At 38.1% G+C, this 26497-nt stretch overlaps 2 protein-coding genes across 3 annotated transcripts; one reads left to right on the top strand and one right to left on the bottom strand.

The window, feature by feature from the left end:
* Positions 1-2548: 2548 nt before the first annotated feature.
* Positions 2549-15463, top strand: LOC311276953 (tripartite motif-containing protein 16-like). Its single transcript, XM_084387021.1, has 7 exons — positions 2549-2710; positions 4587-5178; positions 9901-9996; positions 10104-10337; positions 10430-10583; positions 10686-10745; positions 11965-15463. Exons 2-7 carry the CDS (start codon positions 4591-4593, stop codon positions 12501-12503), a joined length of 1671 nt encoding a protein of 556 aa, XP_084243147.1. The 5' UTR covers positions 2549-2710; positions 4587-4590; the 3' UTR covers positions 12504-15463.
* Positions 15464-17021: 1558 nt separating this feature from the next.
* Positions 17022-26003, bottom strand: rangap1a (RAN GTPase activating protein 1a). 2 transcript variants are annotated; one of them, XM_084386950.1, is made up of 16 exons: positions 25884-26003; positions 24843-24965; positions 24636-24763; positions 23589-23648; positions 22792-22971; positions 21653-21787; positions 20715-20873; positions 19985-20098; positions 19796-19895; positions 18915-18999; positions 18590-18725; positions 18369-18485; positions 17998-18103; positions 17823-17911; positions 17290-17411; positions 17022-17195 (listed from the first exon to the last, which is right to left on the bottom strand). In XM_084386950.1, exons 2-16 carry the CDS (start codon positions 24952-24954, stop codon positions 17114-17116), a joined length of 1725 nt encoding a protein of 574 aa, XP_084243076.1. In that variant the 5' UTR covers positions 24955-24965; positions 25884-26003; the 3' UTR covers positions 17022-17113. The 2 variants fall into 2 exon arrangements, with proteins under 2 accessions (XP_084243076.1, XP_084243077.1); XM_084386951.1 differs by having other exon boundaries at positions 24843-24955; positions 25884-25983.
* Positions 26004-26497: the final 494 nt, after the last annotated feature.

Below are 26497 nucleotides of genomic sequence, written 5' to 3'. Positions count from 1 at the left end.
AGCTGAAATGTATTATTTTCTTTTATTTTTACCATGTGCTTTTATTTTTGTTGTTGTTTTTGATATGAGTTTTTAGTAGCTTGATTTGTGATGTTCAGAGTTTCTGTTTATCTGAATATTTTGTTTGTCACCATTGTTGAGGTTCATATGCTGATTCTTGATATATGTGTGTTCCTGTAAATTGAGAAGTTTTGTGATTCGTAAATATGTAAAACACAAATTATCTGCTCTCATGACATGTTGTAGTATCATATGACTATTACAATCAATTTTTCATAATTTGAGAATAGACTCTGGTCAACATCAGCATATCTTTCACTAGACATTGATACCCCAGCATCAATACTCAACCATCAACACCACTGCATATTTTACTTTGCTTTTATTGCTATAACAAGCTTATCTTATAAAGATATGGTTATAGCAGCAAAAGAACGACTAATGTTAAAGAAATAAAGAGTCAAGAGCCCAACTAAAGAAAGCACTAATCACGATCATGGTAACTTCAAATGAAATATTGTCAATACATCATCAACATCTAAACCTCAGTTATTTCTCATTAAGTCTGATTATGATTATCACTCTTCAGGTGATTTCATCTAAAGCTGTGGCTTAAGTCAGTTGTTTACAGTAAAATCTCACAGTCATATTTACTAAACAAAAAAGTACAATTCTGTGATTTGCTTTGTGTGATTTGATGTGTTTTTGCACATAATGCTATAGTGGAGATATGCTAGTGGTTTAATGATCTGTTGGGATTTAAAGGGTTTCTGTTGAGTTTTGTGTGTCACCATTGTGCTGAAGAGTAGAGCCTGTGCTTCAGTCCAGGATGAGCAGAGAAACACAGATGTTATGCTGCATGTTGCTTTATTTAAAGGCAGTGACTGTGTAGTTGCTGATGCATTGATGATGTTTTTAAGTTTTTCAACTCATTCATGTGTGATGATGATCACTAGTAGGATTTAGTTAAATTGATGTTTCTAGTAAATATTTAATGGCAATTGACCAATCAATTTTCTCAAATGAAGTGAGTTATCTCAGGTTTTAATTCAGTACATTATTAATAACAGTAACATACTGTAAATATTACATTAAAGAACTGTAAATTCACACCTGTTCTTGTTTTGCTGCTTTTACAGGTGTGCTGTATAATTTTACAGTATAATTGTAGTTTATGATTTACAGTACTCTTGTAAAATTTACAGGCTTACTGGCAACCACAATTGCCAGTAAGTTGCTGTAAATTTTACAGCAATTTGTTAGTGCTGTATTTTTACTGTTAAATTGTAATTTATGTTTTACAGGACTCTTGTAAAATTTACAGGCTTACTGGCAACCAAAATTGCCAGTAAGTTGCTGTAAATTCTACAGTAAATTTTTTACAGTGTATTCTTCTCAGTTCACCGGCCACTTATTGCATTTATTTCGGGAGAAACTGATGAATTCACGTGCTGTAAATCCGACTGACAGGACAACATTGCGGCGCCCATCTCATGTTATAGATCAAGATTATTTATAAAGGTTTTTAATCGACCAAACACATTCACTCACACGTATTTGAGAATCGGAATATAAGATAGGCTAGTTGATGACATGGTAAGCAAGTTTGTGAATATTTTGAATAAAAAAGGAAAAGCGAAATAAAAGCGACACATCTGTCATACAGTATTATTGTGGCTGCAGTGTATCGCATGACGCGTCGCCATGGAAACATTAAAGGGAACGTTCGCCTTGAAAAAACTCACTCAGAGAGTGTGGGTGGGGGTGTCAGTTAGAATATTTTAAACTTACGCGTGAAAGGGTTAAAGAAAAGATCGAAAATAAATATTTGTGCTGTAAAGTGGTTAGAAAATTTTTTAATCGGAATCGGCTAAAATCGGTATCGGCAGGTCAAACTCAAAGAAAAATCGGAAATCGGAATCGGCCTAGAAAATTGTAATCGGTGCATCTCTATTTTATAGTACCAATTGTACTGTTTTTGATTATGTTCAGTCATCTTTATGACCCAAATGAGAGTTTGGAAAATTATCCTAAAGACCAGGTAACTTTAAATTACATTCTATTAACTTTACCGGAAGATTGTTGGTTTATAACTTTGAGAGAACCTTGCCAGAAAGTTTTGAGAACATTCTCTGTTAGCTGGATGTAACGTTAGCGTATTTGTAACTCTAATCAAAACATCTGCTTCAACTCATCAGCTCGTTCCCTGTTCGTGGTTTCAGTCCAGTTAACATGTATAATGTATGCCTTTGCCTGTATACAAACTTTATTATTCTTTTATCCTAATGTCATCACTACAGCACACACACACTACCTGGAGTTGTGCCCAGAGTTATAACTCCCTGTTTTTCTCTTTCCATCTGTCTGAACATCTTACTCGAGTAGAAACTCCCTCCCTTTGCTTTCACCATCTCGTCTATCTTTTCCAGTAGATCTTCACAGATTTTTGTTCTTCTTCAGTGAATCGTCCCTGTGGAATCATAAGAGAAACACATGCAGTCCAGGCAGGATCATGATGGAGATGCCGTGTCTGATTTTAATTTGGTGTAGATCACGTGACACTACGGGAAGTAGGAAGAGTACGATTTGTTCACACATGTTCATCGACGCCAGAAAACACCACATCTTTAAATCGATCGACGGATCATTTCAGCCTTTTAAAGAATAAACTCCAGAAATCAAAGACGCAGAACTCGTGGTGATTTCAAAGGTATTTTAGAAGTTTTTATGAATGTTTGTTTCAGCTGTGCTTAGTTTCGGTTTTGCGAATCCTTAGAGCGCACTGGTGAAGTGCAGAGTTTGAATGAAAGAGTCAAATCACATGTGAATTCACAGCTGTTATGACTTTCTGCAGATGCAAAATGTGGCAAATTATGTTTGTTTGTTTTTTGTGTGAAAATAAACTTTTTATGTCACAGCTTTTACTTTTGCTCACACCTCACGTGCGTGCCTGTGCTCTTTCGGTAGAGCAGAACGTCGTTTTCTTTTCCTAGATCAATTTCATCAGACAACAACACCACCTTTTTTAAGAAATATTAGAAAATTAGGAAACATTAAATATGTATTACTAGGCTACTTGAATAATTAGAGCTAAAACGTGGCGTCCATGTTTGATTTAAAATGATCATAATCAGAAGAATTATCATATTTTGATGGTTGTGTGTGAAACAAATTACTGACCATTCAGTGTTTTTAAAGAGGTCTGAGATTGATAATGTTACCATGCAACATGTCATTTTTTTTTGCCCATCTGTTTAAAATCATTAATTTACAGTAGTCTTTAACACTTTAACCCATGTCAAACTTGCGGCTCATGAATAATAATCGCGTCTGCATTCACCTGAACTGATTTGCTGAATCAAAATGCAAGCATGCTCTTGCTCCTATGTACCGTGTGGGGTTGAGCTCGGATCGAGCCTTCTTCGAGCGAGGACAGCATTAACTACTAAAGGGGTCCTATAATGCCCTTTTCACAAGATGTAAAATAAATCTGTCCCCAAATGTCCCCAGAGTGTGTATGTGAAGTTTTAGCTCAAAATACCCCACAGATATATTTTTATGGCATGTTAAAATTGTCACTTTTTGAGGGTGTTCCTTTAAATGCAAATGAGCTGCTGCTCCCGCAAAGAGGGCGGAGCTTCAAGAGTATGTTAGCAGCTTTACCTCACGCAGACACACTGAAAATTTCAAAAACTTTTAGCCTTTTATGTTCAAACTGGAGTCGGGAAAAAAATGGAGAGACTCCCGAAGAATTGACAACATGTAGAGTGCAACGGAAACATTTCTGAATGGTTAGTTGATGAATTTATGTAGCTTATGTGTAGTTATCTTCTAGTCATTGATTAGCATATTCTGTCATGATATTCTATAAATCGCATTCCCGGGGCAGGGTTTATGTACATTTTAAGGTTTGTGATGTCACTAACCTGTGAAGAAGTTCATTATAATCTTGTCTACTTGTTGTAAAGTAAAGGTGAACTAAGTAACTTTTTTATCTTAACCGAACAGCTTTGGAGTCATTGAAATGGTTATATGACTGTTTTCGGGTTGAATGGTGGTCTTCTCGCACCCCTCGAGCGCCTGTGAGACAAAAAATACCCTTGCAACTTTGGGCCGGCGGGCTAGCCTTATATGCTAGCCTTCTGTGTATTATACATGCCTCAGTGGACATGGCTCCGTGCGTTCGCCGGGTTCTTTGAAAACAAATGCACATGACGAGCGGGAGAAGATGGGAGGGGGTAGAGTCGCCAACGAGTTTTGACGACAGTGTTATCAAATATCTATTCCGAAGCTGTAGGGGGACCTCTATAGAGAAACCCGCGAGAAAACAGCGAAGAAATCGGCAAAGCTGCATAATGCTGCTTTAAAAAGTGATTTCTGTAAAGTAAAATATCTCCCTTTGCTTTGAACTTTGAGCGTCGTAACTTTGCAGATGTTGTTTATGCTCAAACAGCAACATTACACACTAACTAAAGTTAGTGAAATCATTATCAAGCACCCTTTTAAGACTGGATTGGCAGGCGTACTCATGAAAGGACCACAGTAAACTAATGAACTGCTCTCTCTCTCTCTGTGTGTTTATACAGTGAAATGGCAGAAGCCAATATTTCAGTGGATCAGGATCAGTTCTGCTGTTCAGTGTGTCTGGATCTACTGAATGATCCAGTGACGATTCCCTGTGGACACAGTTACTGTATGAACTGCATCTCAGACTACTGGAATCGGGAGAGAATCTGCAAATGTCCTTTATGCAACCAGACCTTCACACCAAGACCTGTTTTAGGTAAGAATGTGGTGTTTGCTGAAATGGTGGAGAAACTGAAGACGAGACTCCAATCTGCTGCTCCTACTGCTCCTGCTGTTCCTCACACTGGATCTGGAGATGTGCAGTGCGACTCCTGCACTGGAAATAAACAGAAAGCAGTGAAGTCGTGTCTGGAGTGTCGAAGCTCTTACTGTCAAAATCACCTTGAACAGCATGAGAGTCTCTTCAGAGGTAAAGGACACAATCTGATGGACGCCACTGGACGACTGCAGGAGATGATCTGCCCTCAACATGGTAAAATGCTGGAGATTTACTGCCGTACCGACCAGCGGTGTATCTGTATGCTGTGTTTGGTGGATGAACACAAACATCATGACACTGTATCAACTGCAGCAGTGAGGACAGAGGAACAGGTACTGCTTCCTACTATGGGTGTCAAGTGTTGTTTTCTAACTGTGCGCTTTCCCACACTTTAAGAAGATAGGTTCTCACTATTTTAAGTTGTAAACTGGATTCCACTCAATGATTAGGCCTTGTGACTTATTTCCATCCATTTATTTATTATAGCATTCACGTAGTGAAAAACCTTTAAACAAATAAACATACATACAATGTTAATCCCCAGCAAATCCAATAAAGTGCATAAATTGGCAGGTTTACCATGACTTAATTTTAATTCTTGCACATAGGTCTGAGTTGGTAAATACCACACATTCAATTAAAGCTGGTAGGTATTATACAGCCCAATGACAATAAATTACATACATCATTTATTTTACATTTAAAGTACAAAATAAATGCATTTAATAGCTTTTACAGATTTGTAGTTTAATTTACAGAATTTTAACCATAAAGGCTATGAAATTACTTCTGCTTTTAACCATATTTATGAATTGCTATTTTAATAATTAAACAATCTATATTCAATTATAGTTGAATCACCTAAGTTTTTATTTCTATTCATATCAAATGGGTTTTAAGCAGTATTTCATATTATTTGAAGTATTTAAACAACTGCCCAAATTGTGAGTTACCAAATTAAACCAATCAAATAAGGTAAACTAAGTAAATTAATTTTAAATAAATGTTAAAGGACAAGTTCAGTATTTTACACTTAAAGCCCTGTTTTCAGATCGTTTCTGATGAAATAGAACGGTTAAGATAAAAATTTGGACACATGCTTCTGTCCCGAGAATTTTCGGTTTCATTCGCTTTCCCCCCGACCTACACAATGGCTGCATATGTGCACTGGAACAATCCTTCCTAAAACGCATTAAACTTTTGATTACAAAGACGTGAAACTCACCGAGTGGTCAGGAGTGTTCACTGATATGCTCACACAAAAATCGCTGCAAAAGATGCTTTTTATCAGGTTTTATCGTAGTTTTTGTCCAACTCCATTGACTTGTATTGGATGAGCTGTGTGAGGTACGGTATTACTCCGCCGCTTCTTCTTCGGCTTCTTCTGTGTATTCAATGAAACATAGATATCATAAAGGCGAGATGTCTCGTGCGCGCTGCTGGCCAATGGAGGTCGACGTCCGCACACGGCGGCCATCTTACCACAGTGTGCTCGCTCACTCGTAACATGGTGCATGTACTTTTAAATAACCATAACTTGCTCAATTTTCTACCGATTTTCAAATGGTTTGGTTTGTTATAAACGTCAGAGATGTAGTTATGACACTGCATACATATGAATAATTATAACATACATGTTCAAGCATTTCGGAATTATAGCCACGTTAATAACGTTTGTAAGAAACCAAACCGTTTGTAAATCTGTCAAGATTTCAGCGAGATAAGAGGATTTGTGTGCGTGCTGATCACTCACCTTAATTCACTGCTTCCCTGTGGTAAGATGACCGCCGGTGATGCCGGAAGTGACTCCGCCTTAAGACATCTAGCCTTTATATGATATCTATGCAATGAAATGCCAGTGGTTTGCTTGCAATTGGCAAAGGTGCATTATCGCCACCAACTGGGCTGGAGTGTCTATTATTCAAGCTCTCAACGGAAGAATCTACGGGTGTGAGACGTTTGGAAAAATAGATCCACAGTTTTACAACGAATGGTAAAACACCTGTTGGAAAGCATCTTTTGCAGCGATTTTTGTGTGAGCATATCAGTGAACACCCCAGACCACTCGGTGAGTTTCATCTCTTTGTAAACGAAAGTTGAATGCGTTTTATGAAGGATTGTTCCAGTGCCCATAGGCTGCCATTGTGTAGGTGGGGGGGGGGGGGGGGGGAAGCAAAATAAACCTAAAATTCTCGGGACAGCAGCATGTGACCAAATTTTAATCTTAACCGTTCTATTTCATCAGAAACGATCTGTAAACAGGGCTTTAAGTGTAAAATACCGAACTTACCCTTTAACAAATTCTAAATGTAAAAAAAAGCATATACATATACGAATAGGCATATTTTAATACACTGACTACACCAATAAACACCTGTAAGTTAAAATACACTACTTAAGACCATGGTGCGATTTACAGAGCGTCATTAAATGCTATTTTCACATGCTGATAACAGCAACTAGCAAGCATGACAAAGTTCATTTCTTAAACCAGCAGAGCTTCAGAGCTTACCGGCTGTCCCTTCAGAGTTCTTTAGTGAGTTCCCGATCCCGCACAGTGATTAAATCAGACATCAAGCTCTAATACTCGAGCCAGCGCTGCTCTCTGCCATAGGGTCAGCTCCCAGTGCACACAAACAATAGCAACGGTGCATTTCCTTATCCGGCCTGGGACGCGCAGTGGATTGCAGATTAGCTTCACCTGGTACTAATGAGGAAATGCGGGGTGACGGGTGGTTTGCCGCAACAATTAAATAAGTATATACTTGAACTTCCTTTTTTAAGTCAACTGTTATGCGATTAAAGTCATGTCGACCTTGACTAATCGCTGATGACGTCATTATAAAAATTCAATAAATGGAAATGCTTTGCAACATGCCACAATTTGCAACTAGAGGCTAAAGTTTGTGAACAAATTTTGATGTTGGCTTGAGAAGCCTGAACCTCGAGCTGAGGCTTGAACTCGTGTCGCCTTGTGAACAGCTTACTTCAAAAACAGAAAGGAATATATGCTGGAACTTTCCAGTTTTTAAGCAATAAACTGTGTTAACACTAGAACTACCGGAATTCCATAACAACTAGAACGACCATAGCGGTCATTCTGACCGTTCATACTTTGACGTTCATATGGCTGTACTGAACGTCATTTTCGTCATGTCATATCTATTGTACATGTTAACCTTCTCTTTTCCAATGAAGCTTTTAATTCCTGTCGTCATAGCCCTTAAAACAAGCACAAAAGAAAGATTGCCCCGAAAGGTGCTGCCTCTATTTGAGGAACGTGAATAGTGAATAGACATGCACAAAAGTTAGGAAACGTCAAAGCTTCATACCGTTTAGTACAGCCCTGTTTGTAAATAAGTTCAATAATCAATACCAAATCTAAAAACAAATGGATCCACAATGATAGGTAATAATAAACAGGACACAATTTTAATTCAAATGAATGTGAAAATGTATACAAACAGGCTAAGAAAAAACATGAACATTAGCTAAACAAGAAAACGAACTGCTTTAGAACGATTAGTTTCAGTGAACAAAAAATATTAACGAACAAAATCAGGTTAACTGCCCATTTGAACGGCGCAAACACCCCGCATCATTGACGCTTACGCACATTCCACACAGGTAAACACCGCCTTTTGTGTGCAGCTCCCACACACTTTGTGACATTTGGCACATATATATGTCTCCTTGGTTTTATTTTGTTTGCAGTTCCTCCAGTTGTATGGCTTCTGATTCCATGTGGTCGGAGCGAAGTTCACTCGCCAGTCGTGTGATGAAGTCCCTCTGCGAAACTTGAAATGTAGCGGACTTATGATATCTATAATGCGCGTGGTCAAAATACCTTCTCTAGGTAGAAATAGTCAGAACTGTTGTGTGTTTTGCGATTTTAATAAAATAACAGTGTCAGAATAAAATATACACATATTTAGGAAAAGTCAGAGTCCTACAGCCACATTTATTTTATTTTAACAAAGTTATTACACTGTAAAATTTAAAAACGGTCAAAATGACCGCCTTGGGAGTTCTAGTGTTAAACATGCATTTCAACATTCAATATTGAGCATTCAGATGGTATAAACAAACATAAATTGTGGAGCGCTTGGAGTATGCATTTATTTGTCATATTAACAGACGGAAACTGAGCGTAAAAGCGGACTTCAAAGATTTCTTATCCTTTGGCCCCCTCTATAGGACCGCGTTAGTATTACAGAAAATGTAAATCTCTGAGATTTTTTTCAGGAGTTTAGTTTAGTTTAGGACTTTAAATATTTTTTTTTTTTACAAAAACCTTAAATATAGCACACGAAGTCAGACCAGTCCGAATGTCCTGTTATATATGTTGTTAGTTTCAAAATCACATGATCAAAGACTAGTCGACATCAAGCTTAAAAGCGTCATGGCAGAGCATTAAAGTCGACAAGGCGACTAGTCTATGGAACCCCTACTCCCTACTGAATCTCTCGATCAGAGAAGCTAACTTCATTATTTGTGTTTTGACAGAAAATAGAAAACCGTTATTGGTAATAATATTTCACAATCAGTGTTGGGTAAGTTACTAATGAATTATTTACATCTTCAACAGTGTAATTATTATTTCAAGTGTAATTATATCAATCTGGACCAATTAAACAATACAGGATAGACCTGAAACCGTTCTCTTAATTCTTTCAAATAAATTGCATAAATAATTCTTGAACTGACCAAAGCATTTAAAGGGAGAAGGTTACATAAAAACATACATTTTAACAATAGACGTTGAATGTTGATGTTAAATCCACTATTGTTTTATATAGAATTGTTCTATACCGTATTTAATGCAATTACATCAAAAGTCAATAAATTAAAAAAATAAATTACAGTACTCAATTACTTAGTAATGAACGACACCCAACACTGTTCACAATATTGCTGTTTTTACAAAAAAAATTATCATATGAATGCAGCCTTAGTGAGCATAAGAGACTTCTTTCAAAAACGTTAAAAAAATCTTACTGACCCCAAACATTTTATTGGTAGTTTAAATGTAATCATATTTTTGTTTTCTGCAGAGTCATTTTGAAGAAACACAGAGAAACATCCAGACGAGAATCCAGCAGAGAGAGAAAGATCTTCAGGAGCTGACAGAGGCTGTGGCGTCTCATAAGGTGAGTTTGGAGAAGAAGAGAAGTTTGAGTCTTAGTTTGGACTTTCCTCCAGTGCTGGAGTGCTACTAGATCACTGTGTGATGTGTGTGTGTGTGTGTGTGTGACAGCGCTCTGCACAGACAGCAGTGGAGGACAGTGAGAGGATCTTCACTGAGCTCATCCACTCCTTTGAGATACGTCGCTCAGAGGTGACGCAGCTGATCAGAGATCAGGAAAGATCTGCAGTGAGTCGAGCTGAAGAACGACTGGAGCGACTGAAGCAGGAGATCGATGATCTGAGGAGGAGAGACGCTGAAATGAATAAGCTTTCACTCACACAAGATCATGTTCATTTCCTCCAGGTAACAGAGATCTTCTCAAACACTGAGGACTTCTGTAATTCAAAAACACAAGCTTCTGTAATTACAGGGAGTTTTTGTTTTTGTGTCTGTAGAGTTTGCCGTCTCTTGTATATCTCTCTGGATCTACAGATGGCTTCAGTATCAGTTCTCATCTGTCTTTCGACAACATGGTGAAATCAGTCTCTCAACTCAGAGACAAACTTCTGCAGTTCGGCAGAGAGACTATAGATAAGTCATATATAATAGGTAAAGACGTCTATTCTCAGAAATGAGTTCAGCATCATATATATACTGTACATGCATATATCTCAATGAGAATTAAACTGCAGATGTGTTTTGTTTCCATAGTGAAATCCATCCAGGATATTGGCACACCTGAATATCAGACGAGGGAAGAGTTTCTGCAATGTGAGTTACTATGAACATAAGTTTGACTAATAATGACTAGTTAATGGCCTCTTTTACTTTTTGTGCTACATTGCATGGGCTACAACAAACAAATTTTAAAACCAATAATAAAAATAATCACAGGGTCCCCTGGGATCCTTAAAAAGTCTTAAAATTTAAGGCCATAAAAAGTCTTATTTTTACTTATGAAAGGTCTTACATTTTAGATGACACTTTGACTTAGACGTATCTAAATGCTTTCCAAATTAAAACTATCTAATTAGCAAACATATATTTTTTTTTTTCTTTGTGGATTTGCTTGTTCACGTGACAATTCGCGTCATTTACAGCAGCCTCTTGCGTTATGTGTGCAGGTTTAGGTATGTCCCCAAATGAGTTTTTGTCTTATATTTATATCATATTGTTTTTATATTTGTTATGTTCGGTCACTGCTGTGAACTGACCACTGCATAGAATATGAAAAATATGAATATCTTCGTGAGTCTGCTGTCAACAACAGGCCTAAACCAGCCATGCTACCAGTACAAAAACACAATCAGTAAAATATCATCTAATTATTATCAACAAAACTTTGAAACTATCGAGATATATTTTTGTCAATATTGTGCAATAATGTGCGGTATTAATTTTGATTTCTTCAGGTCTTAAAAAGCCTTTAAAAAGTGTGCAGCAACCCTGAATCAACACATTTTATTATTTTCTTTTTTTAAATGACTGAAAAGACATGTCATCAAGATGGAGAGGAATAATTTTTACTTAAACTATTCATTTTCATAGAAAATGTTGATGGACATAAATAGACATTTACTGAAAATTGAACCATATTTGATGCTTGTAACACAAGTAAAACATTTTTATCATGAATAGATATTTGTAAATGGGGTTGCCTTTACCCTGCAGGAAGAATAAATGAAAGTAACACATTACTATGTTTATAGGTGATAACATACATGTTACCTGTTAAATGATTAGTATAGATACTATTTTTGCACACATTGTTTAGCATAGGTTTATTGCAACTCTAAATGAAATTTTACTTCATAGGTTGAAATTGAGGTTTCATTGGTGGTTTTACCAGTTGGAGAGACATTAAAAAAAGTCCAACTTTAGTATTATAAAACTAATAGATCCTACTAATGTGTTATGAGCTAATGTTACGTGTGTTAATGTGCTAATAATGATGGAAGGTCATGAGTGATTATGTGTTTATCTCCATCAGATTTCCGTCTGTTGACTCTGGATCTGAACTCAGTGAATAATTGGCTCCGTCTGTCTGAGGGAAACACAGTGATCACTTTCGCTGACACAATTCAGCCGTATCCGGATCATCCAGACAGATTTGATTATTGGGCCGAGGCGTTGTGTGTGGAGAGTGTGACTGGACGCTGTTACTGGGAGGTGGAGTGGAGTGGAGATGGGAGATTAGGAGTGGTTATAGGAGTGACATATAAGAGCATCACCAGGAAGGGAATTGGTCCTGAAAGTATAGCTGGGTTTAATGATCAGTCGTGTAGTTTGTACTGTACTCCCACTTTCTGTTCATTCTGTCACAATAACATTGAGACTGTTCTCCCTGTAGTGTCCAGTAATAGAATAGGAGTGTATGTGGATCATGGCGCAGGGATTTTGTCCTTCTACAGCGTCTCAGACACAATGAGTCTCATCCACAGAGTCCAGGCCACATTCAATCAGCCGCTCTACGCTGCGTTTGGATTAGATAGACACTCAAGGGTGAAACTGTGTCGTCTGACCAATTAAATCATATAGAGGTTCTACCAATTATTTTTTGTCATATCCCTGACTGAACCTTTTGAAAATCTGTATTTTCTGCTTTGACTCCTCAATAAAAAAAATGTGTTCTTAATTGAACTCACAATTGTATACAACAACACAATCAGACTAAACTAATAACACAAACTATTGTACTTTTCAAATGCACAACAAATAACATTATGATGTCCAGAAATCAAATGCAAATCAATAATACATTGAGTTTAATTGATCGATATAGAACTCACTTTTAATGTGATAGTTTCTTCCTAGATCGACTGTAATACAATGTGAGTCTTTATGTTAGTGAATAATAACATAGATCTGCATTTAATGTTCCTGTTTTCTAATGGTCTGGTGTTTGAACGTCTCGGTTACGTGTGTAACTCTCGTTCCCTGAAGGAGACAACACGTCGGACTCATCGACGAATAGGAATCTCGATAGAGAGACCAATCTACCTTGAGTGTAACTAAATGAGCCAATGCACATTGCGATATTTGCATCAGCTGCTCCGCCTCCCAGTGCGAGTATATGATGAGCAGCAGGTGCATCGCATCTTCAGGTTTTCGCTGAGGAGCCGAGAGATGGGAGATGGGACAGTGCTTATGGAGAGAATGTCAATCACTGCTCTTCCGCATGACCCTACTCAATGAGACTATTGGAAAAAACTGGGAAAGCGTGCCCTTTCCACTGGATAAGGAACGCTGCAGAAGCCACATCCTACCCACAGGGAGTTTAGTGGAGATTACATATGGACTAACTCCGTAGGGCCGTACTCAATATGGAATGACTTATCACCTCATCAAAGGGGGGCTCCCCTAAGGGAAAGACACTGGCTTCTGTTTATATACTATACCGTGGATAAATGCATATGGGATCCCCTCGGTGCACTTCAGCGTGCACTGGGATGGTTTGCAGCCGAGTTTGAAGCAGCTGGGATGAGAATTAGCGCCTCCAAATCCGAGGCCATGGTTTACAGTCAGAAAAGGGTGGCTTTCCCACTCCAGGCTGGTGGAGAGTTCCTGCCTCAAGTGGAGGAGTTCAAGTGTCTTGGGGTCTTGTTCATGAGTGAGGGAAGGATGGAACGGGAGATTGACAGACGGATCGGTGCAGCTTCTGCAGTAATGTGGTCGATGTACCGGTCTGTCGTGGATTTACCGGGCAATCTAAGTTCCTACTCTCACCTATGGTCATGAGCTTTGGGTCATGACCGAAAGGACAAGATTCCAGATACAGGAGGCCGAAATGAGCTTTCTCCGCAGGGTGGCTGGGCGATCCCTTAGAGATAGGGTGAGGAGCTCGGTCACTCGGGAGGAACTCAGAGTAGAGCCGCTGCTCCTTCACATCGAGAGGGGCCAGCTGAGGTGGCTCGGGCATCTGTTCCGGATGCCTCCTGGACGCCTTCCCGGGAAGGTGTTCCGGGCGCTTCCCGCTGGGAGGAGACCCCAGGGAAGACCTAGGACACGCTGGAGGGACTATGTCTCCCGGCTGGCCTGGGAACGCCTCGGTGTCCCCCCGGAAGAGCTGGAGGAAGTGTCTAGGGAGAGGGAAGTCTGGGCATCTTTGCTTAGACTGCTGCCCCCGCGACCCGGCCCCAAAAAAGCGGAAGAAGATGGATGGATGGATCCCCTCGGTCACTACATATGGGCACACAGCCTAGTACTGGTTCTACAGATACAACGGATGTACAGTGTAGGCCTGGCTCCAGACGCTCCGCCATGTCCGGCTGCCGGGGTGATGGAGGAACTCAACAGGTTTTGCAATGGAGAACATAAGCACAATAGTTTAGGCCGCAACAAGCTGAAATTGAGCCGGGCCTCTCCGTGCTTCTACCCGTTTGAGGTGAGAACACAGGAGGACACCGGCTCAACAAGTAGGTTATAGAATCTAACAAACGTGTTGGGTGTCACCGAGCCGCTCTACAGATATCTGTTAGCGAGCCATCCCGTGCCAGTGTCCAGGATGATGCAATTCTCCTAGTAGAGTGAGCTCGCAACCCGAGCGGGCAAGGCACGCCTTGTGCTTGGTAAGCCAAGGCGATGGCATCAACTATCCAGTGGGCCATTCTCTGCTTGGAGACAGCCTTTCTCTTCTACTGGCCTCCGTTACAGGCAAGCTGGTCTGAGGTCCTAAAGCTTTGTGTTCAGTCCACGTACAGTCGCAGAGCACGAATGGGACAGAGCAAAGCCAGGGCTGGGTCTGCCTCCTCCAGGGGCAGTGCTTGCAGGTTAACCACCTGACCTCTGAAGAGATTGGTAGGATCCTTGGGCACATAGCCAGGCCGAGGTCTCAATACCACGTGGGCGTCACCCGGCCTGAACTGTAGGCACGGTTTGTTGACCGACCGAAAATGCTAGCAGGTCCCCTACCCTCTTAAAAGAGTAATGTCTTCATTGACAAGACTTTTAACTCTGCGGACTGCAAAGGCTTGAACGGGGCATTCTGAAGTGCTCTGAGCACCAGAGACAAATATCAAGAGGGTATGGAGGGAGGGCAAGAAGGGATTTCGTGCTCGTGCCGAACTGATGGTGTTTATTACCTCATGGGGTAGGTCACCTAGAACCTCCGCCTCCGGTCTGTTGTGGCACAAAGCTCTTGCAGAACTTCTGGGTCATGACCACCCTCGTGCAGGTCCGCTTTGGCTTGATGTGTTTGATTGGGTCGTTACTGCATTGGATGATTGGCTAATTAGTTCACTAATGAGGTCAGGGGTGATGGTTCACACTAATATAAATTGTACCTTTCTATGATTGTTGCTTGCCTGACGAAGACCCTTTGGGTCGAAATGTTGTTCTTTTTAATTAAATTCTTGGGAGCAGAAGTGACAGTGTGCCGATTCTTGTTTATTTTGGGTTTGATGCTTTATTTGATTGAGCACCTGAAGGGTTTTTGGATGTGCACACTCTATTTCTTTATTGAATTGATGGACCTGCAAGAATGCCATATTGTGTAAGAATGGGAAGAATGGCACCGGGGCGGGACGCTGAAAACCAGCGTCTGTGAAAAACGGACATTCTTCTTTCAGACGAATACAATCGGAGTTATATTTAAAATGTCCTGGCTCTTCCCAGCTTTATAATGGCAGTGAATTTCTGTCCATAAAAGGCCAGAAGTGTTAAATACTAATATTTTTCTTACACAAACACATCGCTTCGCTTCAGAAGGCCTTTATTAACCCCCTGGCGCGGTGGAGCGCTATTATGATAAACAGATGCACTTTAATGGACTTCAAAACAGAAACAGCTATTCACTGCCATTATAAAGCTTGGAGCCAGGATATTTTTTTATATAACTGTGATTGTATTCGTCTGAAAGAAGAATGACATATACACCTAGGATGACTTGAGGGTGAGTAAATCATGGGGTAATTTTCATTTTTGGGTGAACTATCCCTTTAAGTATGTCAGAAGTTCTCAGGTTTTGGGTTCTAATCCCTAGAAGGTTTTTTTCCTCATAAAAAGATGTTCATCAGTGATTGTATATTAAGAACAGGGACAGATTTGTGTGCATTTTGTTGTGATTTCACCAGAACGAATAGTCACATGATTTCAAAAACATTCCAGCCTCAGATTGCCTCTTATTTAACATAAACAAACTAAATTAATACTCTTCTGGTTAACTGGAGATGTTGGTAAGTTGTCGGTAAGTTTCTTCGATGAATGCTTGATCTTAAAAATAGAGTTTAGGTTGTTTTCAAGCACAGTTTAAACTTTAAATTGCGCACATGTTTACCTCTTTTGTTGATCAGCTTCCATTTTTCCAGCTTCCAAAAAATATCAGCCCTAATTGAGAATTAGCATTAGCACACGTTATAGCCATAGCCTATGCTTGCGCGTTCTGAACTATGTTGTTTGATGCAAACAAAACACTGCAATACAATTAGTGGATTTTTACTTAAATGTGATTTGGATTTATATCTGAATATATTAAATCTCATTACCTGCACTCTAAAATAATAATAAATGAATAAAGCAAAAGAAAACCAAGACTGACTTCTTGTCTTCACTACAGTGGCTTCACTGATTTCAGGCTTCACTATCAGAACGCGCTATCAGATATGTTTCAAACACAATGGATTTCCTTTATTATTAAAACAACCAATAATCGGAGATTCACACGTTTCCACTCTAGCTTTTTCAGTCTCTCTCGGAACTGTCACAGAAATGCATGTGCGTGCCTCTTTTCAAAATTAATGGTAAATTTTTTTTCAATTATTTTTTTATTGATATTAACTATATAAATGTTATAAGTGGAACAAAAAAAGGGTTTAAAATGTCTGTTAATATATTAAAAAAGAGAGATTCCGCTTCAACTGAGGTAATAAATGAACTTGCTTCTAAGCTAGCACAACTACAATGTGAATTTAAAAGAAACAAAAATCATAGAGACTTTCTTTTTAGTACTGTAATTTTTTGTCTGTTATTTGAACTTATTTTTGCCCTTCAAATCAAGAGTTACTGTACATTTCTTTATTATTACTGAAGAAAATGTAGGAAGATGACAGGTGATGTTTCAAGACATGTTAGTTTATTATTAAGAATCACATGGTACTCATTTAAGCAAATGTCTGTGTTTTGAAACTGTATAGTGTGTGTTTTCAGCTCTCAGGTACGAGTTTCTGCAGGGTTAATTTCAGGCGGTCTCGAGAACTGCTGCACACCTCCAGCGATTTATTCTGCCTGCATAATAATCAAACACACGAACAAAGAGAAGATTCAGTCATCACATACTATACAGAACATTACATTCATAAACATTTGTTAGTTGAGTTACCTGGCCATGAAAGCATTGAGGACAGTGATGTGATCTCGGGGGAAATAACTCTGTTTTACTGCATGTTCCAAACACTGTAGGTGACCTGGGACCACCTTCACCACCTTTAACTTATCCTCGCTCTACAGAGAAAGAGAGAGAAATACCTGAACATCAAAACATGCTTTCCACCATCAGCTGGGAACGGTTCTAGTCATGATGAGCAATGAAACCAGGTGCATTTCTAATAGGACAAGGGTTTTCAAACTGGGGTTCTACATGAAAATACACTTTATTTTAAGGTGTCATTGTTAAAGTGTAATTATATATTTAAGTACTGAGTAATACTGAGCAACTACATGTACTTACTATAGGGTTAGGGTAGGATTAGGATTTGGTTGAGGGTTAGTTGCATGTAATTATGCATAATTTACTCTTATTACTATGGTACATATGTAACAAGGACACTGTAAAATAAAGTGTAACCAAAAGTATATATGTAAAATCTGTGTGCAAACAAGCTCAGTTTTAGCTACCAGTCTGAATGATTGTACCTTCAACAGTCCAAGCATCACCAGTAACGATGACACAAAACTCAAACCCTGGAAAGATGGTGTAAAGAAGGCTTTGCTCAGCACTGCATCTGAAACACACAGACACACAAGAATCAGTCAAACGTCACTCTCAGATCATTCAACAACCATGTGACGGATATTAACATCATCTCACCGATACTCTCCAACACGGCTGATTTCACCTCTGCGTCGTCGTCCTTGTACACAGAGGAGATTTTCAGAAACGCTTCAGCCGTCTTACCAACATCCAACACGTCCACCTGCAAAAGACACGCAAACGCTCAGCACTAGGCCTGTTGAGATTACTACCATCTTCTCTATTTGCGCCTTAAAATCTGATCGCATATTGCAATTCAAATGAGGCAAGGTTCAATTTTTGTATTCCATTGCTTTGCTTTTCCACTGGTTCTGCATGAACATCCTCTAAGATAATACTAGAAATAACACAAGTTATGTCTCTGTGCCTAGTGCAGAAGTGCATTATGTAAGTATACGTATGTTGAGTGTGTTGAATGTAAACGCGACCTGCTGCTGGATGAGGGAGCTTCTCCTTTCACCGAGTCGCAGTAGTTTGTCTGGAGACGGAAAACTCAGGAAAGACGAGACGTCTGGAGTACGAGGTGCCGAAGGCGGCGTTGAGAACTACACAAACATCCACAGATACACGTTTATTTCTCTTCTTGTGCTTTCATCTTTTTCATGTTGAATTCTACTTCAAACTGGAAGCCTTAAAGCTTTTATCAAACCTGATTTAATTCACTCTTTTCTTCCTCGCCTTCTCCCTCCTCTTCTTCTTCTTCTTCTTCTTCCTCCTCCACGTCTTCATCGTCATCATCGTCCTCGTCCTCATCTTCATCTTCCTCGGGTTCTCCCTCGTCATCACTGTGTGTGTGTGTGTGTGCAAGAGTCTTTACAATTCACTGACTTCCATTCAAATGCATATGAACACAGAAGACCGCAAACGAAAGCTCATGCAAATCAGGGAAAGATATTTTTTCACATAAAGATAAAGGGAATCTGGACGGCACATGTGTTTTGTAAGATTGAGTTTGTTTAGTGTGTGTTTGATACCTCAGAGAGCCCAGTTTGTCTGCCATGTTCATGCTTTCCATCACCTCTCTAAGACCGTCACATCCTTCCTCACCCAGACTGTTCCCTAAAGACAAACACATTCATTATGAGTAATACCGCAGTGTCTAATTTTTAATGACGCAAACATTTGTCGCTCATGTAGTCATCTATCCAGCGTCATATTTTTTATATTTTCTGTTTTTAGTCATTTTATTTCACCTTTATGTGCAGTTATTTTAGTATTTTGATATTTTCCTTTTTTTAATTTTATTTTAATTAGTCATTTTTTTCCATAACATACTAAAAATGAAATAAACATTACTACAAAAATCATAGGCATTTACATTATATATATATATATGTATGTGTATATGTGTGTATAATTTTTTTTATTATTTAAATTTTTTGTCATTTATATTCACTTTTATTATTATTAATTGTATAGCATTTTTAGTATTAGTTATTTTAGTTAAACTAATTGAAAATGTGAAATGTTTCTTTGGAAACTAGCAGACATAAAATAAGTTAATGTTTATTTCAAGTAACAAAACGTTTTTTGTTCAATTATATCTGTGCATCTAAGGGCTGTTTTATCACTGCAAATCACTGTTAGTGTGTTTCAACACATTTAGGAGTGTATTATGTATTAGGTGATGCACGTGCACAAATACACAACTGAGACAGGAAAAAATCATAATTAAATCTTAAATGTCAAAAAGCGGCTTATAACCTGTTCACCTTTGGTTTGAGAGCACACACACTTGATTAAACCAGTGCATCTTTACTGATCACAGACTGTTCAGATATTAGCAGAGAAATTCTGATGATGCGGTGATGTTTTCTTGTTTAAGTGTGTTGTGTGTGTGTGTGTGTGTTTGTACCGTTCAGGTCGAGTTTTTCCAGCTGATCTTTGAGTTGGACGGATCGCGCCACATCCAGAGCAGCTTCCTCTGTGATTTCACCGAAAGACAGATTCAGCTCCTGGTGAGAACGAGACGAGCATCTTTATTGATTTAGCTTTCAACATTTCCAAAGCTTCATAACATTTAGTCCGAATGATCTGTCAGTACCTTGAGTATCGGCAGTCCTTCTCTCAGGGTCTCTGCTATGGCACTGGCTCCTTCAGACCGAACAAGACAGTCCCCAAAGTTGATCACTTGCACATTTCGCAGGTGTTTCAGCGCCTAAGAACGAACACACACACACACACACACACACACGCACACACACACACACACACACACACACACAGAAACATCTTTGAAAACCATTGCTTTTTTATGCACTGGTACATTTTGGGGGTAATTTTGCTTGCGTAACATGTCTTCTTTCAGACTAGTAGAAAGAAAACATCCAAAATACATTTTTATTCCAAAAAACATGTTGAAAATTTATTTTTTTCTGTCTTTCAACGATATTTTCTGATTTATGTATTAATAAAAAGAGATATCCAAAATCCTCTCAGTAAAAACATTTAACTCTAATATGTCAATAAAATGAAACAAACATTTTGAACCTGGCTTTATCCAATGTTTATCCACATCTTCTGGAAATGTATGCAAATTAGTGCATTCCTAATTAAATAATGCTTCATTTGCTAATTTAAACAACATTAAAAACAAACTTAAATAGAAAACAATTGTCTTCATCAACTGAGGAAGTATAGTGATATCTATTAAAGTTACAGCTTTTGACCTGTGTTGTCAATACATCCACACAAATATTTAGCTGTTGATGCCATTCAACTCTTCCACAATTTCGATGTTTCATCTAAAGCACAGTAAGTGTTTTCCAGTGTACCTCTGCCATAGCGATCGCTCCCTTCTTGGTGAACGTGTTGTCGTTGAGGTTGAGCACTCGCAGCTGTGGGTTGTGCTGCATGGCTGTGGCTAAAGCCGTGACTCCTGGGTGATTGATGCCGTTCTGGGGCATGTGCACTTCCTCCAGACTGCCAATCAACTGAGAAGATAAAGCATTCGCCAATGAGCCAATCAGAGATGTGTTTCCCGTACAATTCCGTAACTCGCTGCTTCACTACCGTAGTATGATGCATCCTTGAAGAAATCAACTAGCTAGTCACGACTGTTTCCCGAAACCGTACTGTCGTAAATTGGTCGTTCAACCACGTTGGTTAATGATGTCACTCAGGTGTTGGAGTAATAACGTATTTTAATAAATCTGTTTGAGATCCAATTAACGCTAGATGTTTTGCTATAAATTACAGACATGACATCTGAGGACTATTTTGCTTTATTTCCAGATTCAATCATAGGCTCGTTCGCACTCTTCAAAAATGGTGCTTTAAATCTCTTGACAAACTCAAAGACGTAAATGACATTTGTATGTATTCTAAATAAAAGATTGTACTGAATGTCAGCTTGCTTATTTTGCTCAAGATAAGGATTTATTAAGTCCACATGTCATGAAAACAAGAAACTCTGCTTCTGACCACAGGCCAAGAGCTGTCGTTCCAAACACACAACTCTGATGCTGCTTGTGAATGTTCGTCAGAACGATGGTTTCGGGAGACACAGACTCGTTGAACTGATGATAACGACGGAACTTGCGAACATAGGCTAACAATGCTTTTGGGAAACGGACCCCTGATGAGGGAAACCAAATGGACCAAATGACACCGGCTGACTTACATATAGATTTTAAAACAAACCCCAAATAAACAAAAATCAAGAAAATGATTAATACTGTAGGTGAGATTTCGTTCTCGTGTCCTTCAGCACCTGAAAGGCCTGCGCTAGCGCTGTGGCTCCATCATTCTCCAGTCTGTTCCTGCCGGCGATGAACACCTTCAGCTGCAGTGGGGCGCCGAGCGCACTCGAATCCTTATGACACGCCGTCAGAGCCGCCGCCAGGATCTGCAGAACCAGGAACGCCACATTACCAGAGAAAACAAATGGCAATATAATTAGGGTTGGTATCGTTTGGATTTTAACAATTCCGATTCTTATCGATTCCTAATTCCAATAAGGTTAAAACAAAACAAAAAAGCTTCGATATCATTCACATTTAATCTTATTGCTAAACATTTAATTGTATCTGAATATCTGAATATCATGAACAAAAATCAACAGGCTAAAGAACATGTTACACAAGGAACATTTGCCTGTGCCATAGAAACACAACTAGTCTAACGAATATAAATTTAAATCATTATTAAAGACTTGTAAACACTCAGTAATTAAAAATATCAAATAAAAAATTAGCAATTGCAACAAATAGATAAACTGAACACATATACGAGTGAAATAAACAGTGTTTTAAGATGTTCAGGTATTCAGGTCCAGAAACTGTAATCAAATGTAAAATAACTCTGCACTTTATAAATAAAATATGCATTACAAATATAGTTACAAAAGTTATTCAGTCATGAACGAGTGAATTTTCTCTTGTGATATTACAGAGACTGAAGGTGCTGTCACATTAAGAGTTTAAAACATGGCATAAGTCGTCTCACACTTGAATAGTTTGAAGTCATATTGAAATGCTCACAAAGGAATTGATAAGAGGAATCGAAATATGAATTTTATAACAAGTATTCGATTCCCAACCCTAAATATAATAGAGCACAACAGATCCGTCCATCTTTATAGCATCTCTGGTTTCTGAACTATTTTTCCATTCATTTGGGAATGATTTGCTTGTCGTGATTCTCTGATTGGTGGATATTTCTCTGCAGAATAATGGGTAGTTGTTGTTGTTTTTTACCAGGAATTCTGCTGTTAAAATGACTATTTTAAAATTAGTTTTAAAAGCAAATACCAGCAATTAACAACCTCAACTGTTTAAGTTATTGTTCAAAATCAATTCCCCTAAAAATCTGTGGTGTTTTTCCTGTTACATCATCATAAACCCCGCCCACCTTTCCTCCTCCGATGCCCATTCCACAGTTGTTGAGGCGCAGTTCCTGCAGCGAGTGACAGGCGGCGCTCTTGAGCAGCTTCTCGATGCCTTTCACGCCATCGGGTCCAAAGGCGTTATCGCTCAGATCCAGAACCTTCAGACGAGCGCCCGCCGTGATTAACGCGTCACCCAGAGAAACCTGCAGAGTTTTGAGAGTTTAGAGGTGTTGTGTATAAACATGATGGTTATTGTAGTTCGAGACTAAATGTGAGCATTTACGCACAAAAACAGATTCGGCATTCCTAGAAATGAATAAAAACAGTGAAATGCAAACTCAGAATATTCTGCAAACCTGCTATAATTAAATCTGCTAAATAACACAAATATACTTTATGTATTTAATCTCACTTTATTAACCAATGTCTTTAATGCTGACCTTTGATGATCCAATTTAACCATACGAATAAGCAAAAATTACTTTAGTTAAATATCACAGTTTTTTTTTGTTTTTTTTTATTGCTGAAGATTGTTATTAAATGTATTGTTTGTTATCAAGCCCAGCCCAGGTGAGAAAAAGTAACACAAAAGTAACGTAGCACATTACTTTTAATAAAAAGTAAAACAATTAGTCACATTACAAGTGAGTAACGCAATATTGTAATGCATTAATTTTAAAAGTAACTTTCCCCAACTCTGGTCACAACTACTTACTAGGAGCACGTTAGGTGTAATATAGAGTTCGCAAGGGTTTCACCAATCAAAGATGATCATGGGAACCATAAAGAAAAGTGTAATTGTTAAATGTTCAGATCTTACCAGCGCTGGAGGAATTTCAGCTCGCAGGCGGCCGGTGAACATGTCGCTCCAGTGGCAGCACTAACAGAGAGAGAAACAATAGACATACAGGACATAGATTCATTTGTTTCCTAATAATGGCGTTAAGTAAATAAACATTACAAAAAAGTCCTAAAATTAATATAATATTATCATCGAAATGTGGTTTCTTGCTCTTGGCAGCCAATAATTCAACGCACAAAACACACTCTAGTGATTCCCATCATTCATAATCAATATAAATATTTCTAATTTCTTCCATCATCGTGTCACATTTGGGGCTCTGCAACATTGTGATTGTCACAAATCGTATTTATTATTGCTACAAGTGAACCTGTTATTTTAGTTTGTGATATAATAAAACTATATATTTCAAGTCAATTTTAGTTTAATGTTTTATTCATTTTGTTATGTGCTTTTTTTATATTAAAATGTTTTTATGTTATATTTTTTTTTATTTCATTTCATTTTTTGTTCTTCAACTTAAACTTATTTCTATTGAAGCCCATTTCTGGCACATAAAAAAAAAACTAAGTCATAATTACAAAGTCATAATTATGAGATGAAAAGTTGAAATCATTCAAGTAATTGAATCAAGTAATTTCGACATTTTATCACATGGCTTTTACAGTAATAATTTTAACTTTTTATCTCATAATTATGACTTTTAAAATCATAATTTTTAAGTAATCATTTATACTTTTTTAATCATAATATTGTTTCTTAAAATGGTGGAAATGGACTCGAAATTAGGACTTAAAAAGTTGAAATTATGACATATGAGATAAAGTCAAAGTTTCAACATACTTTTTAATTCTTAATTTTAACTTTTCAAGCCCTAATTCAACTTTTTAAGCATGGAATCTGCATGATTGTGGCAGAAATGGGCTTTCATTTCAGTTAAATTGCCAAGGCAACATTTCTAAATTTTTGTTTAGCTTATAGACCTGCAACCCACTTTCAGATTGTGATCGACTGTTTTAGGCTAGAGTTTAATAAAAATGAAGACTGGGAGAGTGGTTTCGGCACCTGCAGGTCGCTCTTCTTCTCCAAGGCTTTGGCGATGGTCTGCGCCGCCTCCAGGCCGATGGTGTTTCCCTCGAGTCTGAGCGCACGCAGGCCGTCAAACTCCTCGATCTCCTTCACCATCTCCTCCACTGCGCACAAAACCACACATTATTCACAGCAGAAACAGATGTGAGACATTACTAGATGATCATCATCGGCTGATCTCACCGGACTGAGCGTTGTCCAGTTTAAGACCCTGTCCTTTATAGCTGAGCTCTCCCTCGCTGACCTGAGCTTTCGCCAACGAGTCGGCGAGATTTGCCACATCATCTGACGCCATCCTGACACCGACTGAAGACCATATATAAACACATACGAGATTAAAGAGAGAAGAAACAGTTCATGTGAATCATGATGATACAGTATAACATTAGACACACACTAGAATCAAACCCACTTTATTTTTATTATTAGGCCAAGACACTGTAACATTGTATTTTTCATGCGCTGATAAATTTTGAGATTTTGGGCTATTTGAGTTATTTGGACTTTCCAATAACATGTTGCTTTAGACTAGTTAAAGGAAAACATCCAATACACTTTTAAGTGTCTGTCTATTTTGCGTGTGTAGATTTCAATTCCACTACCTTTAAAGAGGTACTTACTCTTACACACACACACACACACACACACACCAAACCTTACAGTTTTATTCCTGTCTATATTCTGAAGGTTTTTACTGAGGGGTTTGTTCATGTATCATACAGCTGATTTTATATAACGTTTTATTCCTAACAATAGGGTGAAAGTATTTTTTTTCTGGCTGTTGACAGTAAGATTTATTTTCTGGAAATGTATGCAAATTTGTGCATATTTAACTAGATAATGCCTTCGCAAACAAAAAATGTAAACATTTCAGTAATACAAAACATTATTATCAATCAATAAGTCAAAATCTATTAGATCATCTTTTACCATGTTCATCTGTAGTGTATTTCCTTAATTATTTTTTATTGTTAATATTAAAGTGCATAGATGAATTCATCACAAATAAACCTATTTTACATGTTAAAACGTTAAATATTCTTAATTGTGTAACCGCTGTTGTTCACCCCTAAATTAATGTGGGGTATTGTTGTTGCCATATGAACATGTATTCACACACCATATGATCAACACACAAAACACGTTTTAAGCGACTCAGCCTGTTACAACTATAAACTCGTTCCCGGAACAAACTTAGTCTATAAATATTATGTTTGTACTTACAAGTGGTGTTTGAAATGCTTTCTGGCTGTAAATGTAGGCTATTTCTTTTTTTTCTCCCAATTGCTTCCTCCCGCTCGCGCTGATGACGCAAATGGTGTAGCCGCGCAGTGGTTCATGGGGTTTGTAGTTCTATGTCCTAATTCTAGAGCCCTTAATTTTGCGTGTCTTTTTGTCATTTGTTTGAGATTTACTGCCTGTGATGAGTAAAATTAACACATACCAACGACGTTAAAACTGGTTTAGGATCAAAAATTATAATAATTCACACTCACAGTATTGATTTTGTTGGCAGGTTTAGCTTTAATATATTAGAAGGATGTCAGTATGTCTTCCCCCCTACTGTGACTAGATGTATTGAGTTCAGTGTAGAGATACTGAAATGCTGGCAGGGAATTCATGGTCTCTCAAATCTAAAAAAAAATCTCTAAAAACAAAAACTAGCAGCAGGTATGTTTGTGTATATGTTAGTAAAGAACAGATCAGTGTATGCTAGCAGTTTTTTTTTTCTATAAAATAATTTAGGATTATAAATGTTTATAATTATTTGTCGATTAAAGTTTACAAGTGTCCAGAGACCTCCGTTATATCGTAAAGTCACTGTAACATGACAAGTG

Source organism: Rutilus rutilus (assembly GCF_951802725.1).
Source record: "Rutilus rutilus genome assembly, chromosome: 1".
Classification (NCBI taxonomy): domain Eukaryota; kingdom Metazoa; phylum Chordata; class Actinopteri; order Cypriniformes; family Leuciscidae; genus Rutilus; species Rutilus rutilus.
The sequence above is the reverse complement of the archived record's forward strand: the minus strand, read 5'-3'. Positions and strand labels throughout refer to the sequence as shown.

What these genes read in the sequence shown, in the direction of transcription:
- rangap1a (XM_084386950.1), bottom strand. Translation starts at nt 24,954, where the DNA reads ATGGCGTCAGATGATGTGGCAAATCTCGCCGACTCGTTGGCGAAAGCT. An exon ending in AAGGACTGCCGATACTCAAG is followed by an intron (nt 19,896 to 19,984) that starts GTACTGACAGAT and finishes CGTTCTCACCAG; the next exon opens with GAGCTGAATCTGTCTTTCGG. An exon ending in AAAAGAGTGAATTAAATCAG is followed by an intron (nt 18,486 to 18,589) that starts GTTTGATAAAAG and finishes ATGTTTGTGTAG; the next exon opens with TTCTCAACGCCGCCTTCGGC.
- LOC311276953 (XM_084387021.1), top strand. Translation starts at nt 4,591, where the DNA reads ATGGCAGAAGCCAATATTTCAGTGGATCAGGATCAGTTCTGCTGTTCA. An exon ending in AGGCTGTGGCGTCTCATAAG is followed by an intron (nt 9,997 to 10,103) that starts GTGAGTTTGGAG and finishes TGTGTGTGACAG; the next exon opens with CGCTCTGCACAGACAGCAGT. An exon ending in AGATAAGTCATATATAATAG is followed by an intron (nt 10,584 to 10,685) that starts GTAAAGACGTCT and finishes TTGTTTCCATAG; the next exon opens with TGAAATCCATCCAGGATATT.